This window comes from Berghia stephanieae, chromosome 3 (genome assembly GCF_034508935.2).
Source record: "Berghia stephanieae isolate SIO BIC M18660-M18661 chromosome 3, UCSD_Bste_1.3, whole genome shotgun sequence".
Lineage (NCBI taxonomy): Eukaryota > Metazoa > Mollusca > Gastropoda > Nudibranchia > Aeolidiidae > Berghia > Berghia stephanieae.
The window spans coordinates 17,868,313-17,874,554 of record NC_088362.1 but is presented as its reverse complement, the minus strand read 5'-3'; the positions used below and the strand labels follow the sequence as shown (position 1 = coordinate 17,874,554).

At 35.5% G+C, this 6,242-nt stretch overlaps 1 protein-coding gene across 7 annotated transcripts in view; it reads left to right on the top strand.

Moving 5' to 3' along the window:
- The window catches only part of LOC144967262 (uncharacterized), a 31,462-nt gene that overhangs the window by 3,408 nt on the left and 21,812 nt on the right, over positions 1-6,242 (top strand). For 6 of the 7 annotated variants that reach the window (XM_078904289.1, XM_078904291.1, XM_078904292.1 and 3 more), the window contains 2 exons: positions 3,397-3,522; positions 3,953-4,071. In XM_078904289.1, coding sequence (XP_078760415.1) covers positions 3,397-3,522; positions 3,953-4,071 — 245 coding nt within the window. Of the gene's footprint in view, positions 1-3,396; positions 3,523-3,952; positions 4,072-5,968; positions 5,999-6,242 lie in introns of all 7 variants that reach the window. The other variant, XM_078904293.1, reaches the window with a different exon arrangement.

Genomic DNA, 6,242 nt, shown 5'->3' with positions numbered 1-6,242 from the left:
TCCCCTTGGACCCAAAGAAAAGAGAAAGAGAACAAAAAAAAATGAAAGCTAATTAAAAGACACATAGTGAACCAGTCTATCATTGGTATAACAGTTCTTTATATGTCTACACTTCTTAACCAGTCCATTTCAAAGTCACACATCAAGGGATTGCCTTGACATGACAGGCTTGTGGGACAACTGAAATCTTTACCTCCAAATTGTGAAGTCTAGCTAATTGGGACAGTTTTTACAGAGACAGGCGTATCCGGATCAGAGAGGCCCTACCATATTGTAAAAATCTAAAAATTGGTGTATGATACAGTATCTGAATAATCAAGATAGGTAATTGTAGGAAAGACATATCTCTAGAATATATGTTTCATCCCCCGTGTGATGTCGGGGTCCCCTAAATGACACTAGTATAGTGAACCTATGGATAACAACATCCCTGAATAGCGACAACCCCTGGATATTGACCTATGGTCCCGATTTTTATGCTATATATTATGAGACGGATTCAATAATAGCCCAACACCAAGCCAGCATGTCATAAATGGCGACTAATGGTGTGTGACTTCCCCTTTTTGAGTCTCCTGGTCCTCCAGGTTGGGGGTTGTCGAAGGGTTAACACCCCTCCCGTAAAACTCAAGTTGTTACAGGAACACAGACGGACAAATCAAATCCTTTTTTTATAGCTTAGACGACCGAAACGTTTCTGCAATGGAAGAATTTTTTAAAAGTTAGCTCAAGATAGAGGGGATGGAAACTGTTTGTCTGTGGCCTATACCCTGACCCAGAATGATAAAAGCAACGATGATGATGACTATGTTTCATGGACAGGGGATTGAATCTCAAAAGTATATATTTGCTGGTCTCTAATCAGATGTTTGATTTTAGAAGTTTTATCAGTGCTTTCAACATTAATACTCTATTCAGCGAGTATAACAGAGTAGTCAAAAAATATAGAACAACTTCATCATCATTGCCTTTTTCACCTGGGTCAGGGTATAGGCCACAGACAAACAGTTTCCATCCTTCTCTATCCTGAGCCAACTTTTTTATCTCATTCCAGGTCTTACCACTTCTCTGTATATCAGCTTCTTTAATTCTTCTCCATGTTCCTCGTGGCCTTCCCCTTGATCTTCTGCCCTGAGGGTTCCAGTCCAATACTTTCTTTGTTATAGTTGAGTCATTCTTTCTAAGCGTGTGTCCAATCCACCTCCACCGTCTTCTTCCTATATCCTCTCCCACTGGTTTCTGCTGTGTTCTTTTCCATACTTCTTCATTTTTTATTCTATCCATCCATTTTATTCTGAGTAGCTTACGCATGCACCTGTTTACGAAAATCTGTACCCTCCTTATACATGCCTGTGATGCGTTCCAAGTTTCACATCCATACAGTAGGACAGACTTCACGTTTGAGTTGAAAAGTCTTAGCTTTAGTTGAAGGGAGATATCTTTAGTTCTCCAAACTCTGTTCAAAGATGTGAATGCAGCCTGTGCCTTTCCTATTCGTGCTTTCACCTCTGCTTCCGTGCCTCCATCCTTGTCAATTATACTTCCGAGATAGCAGAAAGTGTCTATATCTTCGAGTTTCTGATCTTTTACTTTGATCTGCTCCCTTTGACGCGTACCTATCCTCAAGACCTTTGACTTTGCAGGGTGAATTCTTAGACCAATTGATTCCGAGAGGCTGTTTATAATTGTGGTTTTTGCTTGCATCTGGTCCTGGGTGTGGGACAGAAGAGCCAGATCATCTGCAAAATCCAGATCATCCAACTGTGTCCAGGGGGTCCACTGTATCCCATTTCTTCTCCCTTTGGAGGTTTCCTTCATTAGCCAATCAATGGCAAGGATGAACAGGAATGGTGAGAGCAAGCATCCCTGCTTGACACCAGTCTTAATTTCAAAGCTGTCAGTAAGCTGATCTTCATGTACAACCCTGCAACTTGATCCTTCATACATTTCCTTAATGAGGTTTACTATCTTTTCAGGGAGTCCATAATGTGCCAGAATTTTCCACAATGTTGCTCTGTCAATACTGTCGAAAGCCTTCTCGTAATCCAGAAAGTTGACAATAAGAGGAGAGTTCCATTCTATAGACTGTTCTACTATGATTCGCAGAGAGGCAATCTGGTCGGTGGTTGAACGGTTTTTCCGAAAACCTGCCTGTTCGTCCCGCAGTTTAGCATCTGTTGCATTCTTAATTCTCTCTAAAATAATACGGTTGAAAACCTTTCCTGGGATAGAAAGAAGAGTGATGCCTCGATAATTATTACAATTACTGAGGTCCCCTTTCTTTGGAAGCTTGATAAGATGTCCTTCCTTCCAATCCTTTGGGAATATCCCGTCATTCCAGATTCTCTCAAATAGTGGGTGCAGGGCCTCAGCATTTCTTTTCGCATCAACTTTTAGAGCCTCCGGTGGAATCTGGTCTGGTCCAGCAGCTTTCCCCTTTTCATCTTGTTAATGGCACCCACAATCTCTGCTATCGATGGTGGATCACAGCTAATTGGTAGCTCATTCCTTGCAGGCAAAATTTCTGGCTGGTTGTCTGGTGGTGGTCTGTTCAGAAGGCAGTTGAAATGTTCCCTCCATCGTTCAGATTGAGCCTCTTTTCCAAAAATAGTTTTCCCATCTTTGTCTTTGACTGGTACCTCTGGTTTCCATATTTTCCAGCAAGTGTCTTGGTAGTTTGATAAAGGATCCTCATGTGTCCTCCAGTCGCTGCTGCTTCTGCTTTCTCTGCAAGTCTGTTCATGAATGCTTCCTTGTCTTTCTTCACAGATCTTTTGACTTCCTTAGCCATGGCTCGATACTGCTCTTGATAGAACAACTTACAAGAATGGAAATATATCAAAGAGCATTATATCCTTATAACTGCTATCATGAAAACAATTTTGTGCCTAAAGTCACATGAAGAGTTATCCATTTGATGCTGATCGAGTTATTTCACATCAAGGCCTCCTATCAAAAGTTCACTTTTATATTGCTGCTTGAAGCATGAAGAAGTATAAAAGAATAGAATAACAAAGAATACAAATCGACTAATGATTTGGACATTTTCCCCTTTGTCAAATGATTGATTTGTTTATTCATCTTACCAGTATCATCCTTTAGTCTTACTTTCATCTATAGTGTCTAATTCATCAGGTTTAGTTGCTAAAGGGGAAATGTCAGCATCGTGTATCTTTGTATATTAAATTGAGACTTCTATTTATATTTTTTAATTGATATTCACTTTTATGGTGAAACACTGTCTTTGTTAAAAATCCATTAAGATAATTTATGTGTTATTTAAGCTGTTCACAAAGTAAAATAAAATAAATTTACTGTTACAAAAGCACAGATAAGATACCAAAGAACGATTATTATATCAAATCATAATACTTAAGTCTTTCTCTCTGCGTTTAGAGCCAACTGGTGTACACGTTCCAAGTCTGAGCATGTCCAGCATCAAGTTACAGTGATGGAAAAATGCAACCAAACTTATGTGGATAGTTGTTCATTTTTTAGCTGGGAACAGTGTACATTTTCTGAGTATGTATAATATCTATCATATTATCATCTCTCTCTCTCTCTCTCTCTCTCTCTCTCTCTCTCTCTCTCTCTCTCTCTCTCTCTCTCTCTCTCTCTCTCACCATTGTGATCAAGACTGTTAGTGTAACGACTATCAGACCAATTATCACTGTCATAATTGTCATCATCATCATCATCATCATCATCATCATCATCATCATCATCATCATCATCTTTGTAAATGTAGCTATCATCACCATTATTTTGCCTTAAACTAATTTATCACCTTAGTGTCTATGGACCAGTTTGGGCTCTAGTATTAAGCTGTGAATGAAAATTATTGATATTATATGGGTACAACATCATCATGGCAACTTTTCTATCAGTATGGGATGCAATGTGCTTATTGAATAATTTTGTTTTCTAAAAAAAATTCTTGTATCTGTCTTAGGCTTGTTGATTGCTCAGTGAAGAAAAATATCACTGTGACAAGATACTACGTAGTTGAAATGTGTTGTCCTGGTTTTAAAATTGATCCTGCTAACAATATCACATGCATTCCATCCTCAGGTGAGAATATTTCTTACTCATTGTTAATGTTAGTTTATCAAATGATATATGTTCAAAGATGTGACATCATTTTTTACTCTCGACAAAGGTTTATTTAGGATAAAATGATGGCGTAGTTTACTAATGGATGAAAAGTTTTGTTTGATTCTTTGTATTTGCACTGTCAATTTATATGATCCTGTGGTATAACACTCGCCTTCTGATTGGAAGGTCCTGGGTTTGAGTCCTGTTCTTAGTGGTGCATAGTTGAGTCCTAGGAAAAGACTCTTTACTCACATCCTCTCACTGTTTTAAGATGTAAAATGAATATCTGGCCATTAACAGCATTGTATCTGCCAGGAAAATAATTGTAATATCGCTTATCAGGCACATGTCTTTGGTCCTATATTTTATGTGTTGCTGTGGCTAGGGACCCCTTATAAAGTGCTTTGAGTATGTTTCGTGGATATTACCTTATATAAAAGCTCAAGTTTTTTGTTTTGTTTGTTTTTTAATTTGATTTTATCATCGCAAAGAGTTTAAAGGACTTGTGTCATATATCCATATCTTTGTATGAAACGGATAATTTTAAATGAAACAAATTAATGCCATTAAGATTCATTTGATTGTTATTTTGAATCTGAAAGGAAATTACCTATTCTTGCATAAATCAGCTAAACATCAGCATTCATTATTCAATTGGGTTGGTTCACAAATACCCAGGTTTGGTGCAAAATATTGGAAGTTGTTTATTCATGTCTAGTTGTTTGGCCAGAAGTCAGTCAGTATAATTTGACAAAAAGTGCTATTCTATAGTTTGACCAGAGTCCTATCTCAAAAAAAAAAAAAAAATTAGATTTCTGCACTTTTCTTTTGTTTCACATTGCAAAATGCTGATGCCAAAGATAATCTTTAAAAAAAAAATGAAATGTTAAAAGGAAGCTTATTGCATGTTGTCAGATTGAGCAAATAATGGGTCTTCCACTTCATCCTCCTTCCACCTAAAAAAATGAAAGGGACTAAAGTTGGGTAAAGAACCCAAATTAAGGTACAATACCTTATTCATTCAACAATATCTCACCTTCAATGTGTAGCTAATCAAAAATCATATTTGAAATGGTATAGCTTCAAAGAGCTACTTTTACTAATCTCTGTAAGATGTTTCAATTTATTGCATACTTGGTGCAGAGAAGATTTTGTACTACTTTCCTATTTCGATATAAATCAATGCATATTCTTAAAACGACTCAATTTTATTTTCTAATTTAAATTTAGATTATTGGTTATAGATATAGCATGAATGAAATAGATTCTCCTTGCTATATTTTTTAAAGTTTAAAAAAAAGGAGGCCCTTTTGTTGCATTGGCTCAGATTATTATTATTTATTATTATTATTATTATTATTATTATTATTATTATTATTATTATTATTATTATTATTATTATTATTATTATTATTATATATTTTATTTTATTTTATTTTATTTTATTTTATTTATTTATTTTTTAAATTATTATTTTTTAAACATTTACATTAGTTTTTCTTATTGTTATGGCAGGGTTTTGAGTTTGAGGGGAATTCTCGGGAGTTTGGAAGATAAGTCTATATAAATAATTAGAATCAGAAATGTGAATTTTTTGAAGCATTCTACACAATGGATACCAAAATGATAGTGAAAAGTTACTAAAGAGCCATCTGAAACGAGATAACATTTTGATAATGATTTTAAAGTTAGTGTTAAAATGTTTCCATATTGCTTCTGTAATAGATGGCAGCCATGGCTAAACAACTTTTAAAGGATAAAGGATCTTTCAATATCATGGAAGAATACCTTATCACCTTTAGCATGTTTTAATCAAAACATTTAATGCTTTATTCACAACTGTACACTGTCTTTTATACTGTCATTTTTTCAGAAGTATTTGACAGCAGTACTCATTCTGCAAGTACGCAAAATCTAACTAATATGAGCATGAGATAGTATTGTTTTCTTAATATTGATCTTTGTAGCTTGTACTGAATCACAATGCATTCTTACTACAAATTTTAAAAACTCAATGTTTTTCACACCTAAAGGTTGCATGAAGATGAATCCAAAGATATTTCACCGGAAGCATACAATGTACCTCCAATCATCATACTGTCTTATTATTTGTCACTAAAGAGAGTTTCTTTTTCTATTCATGGTGA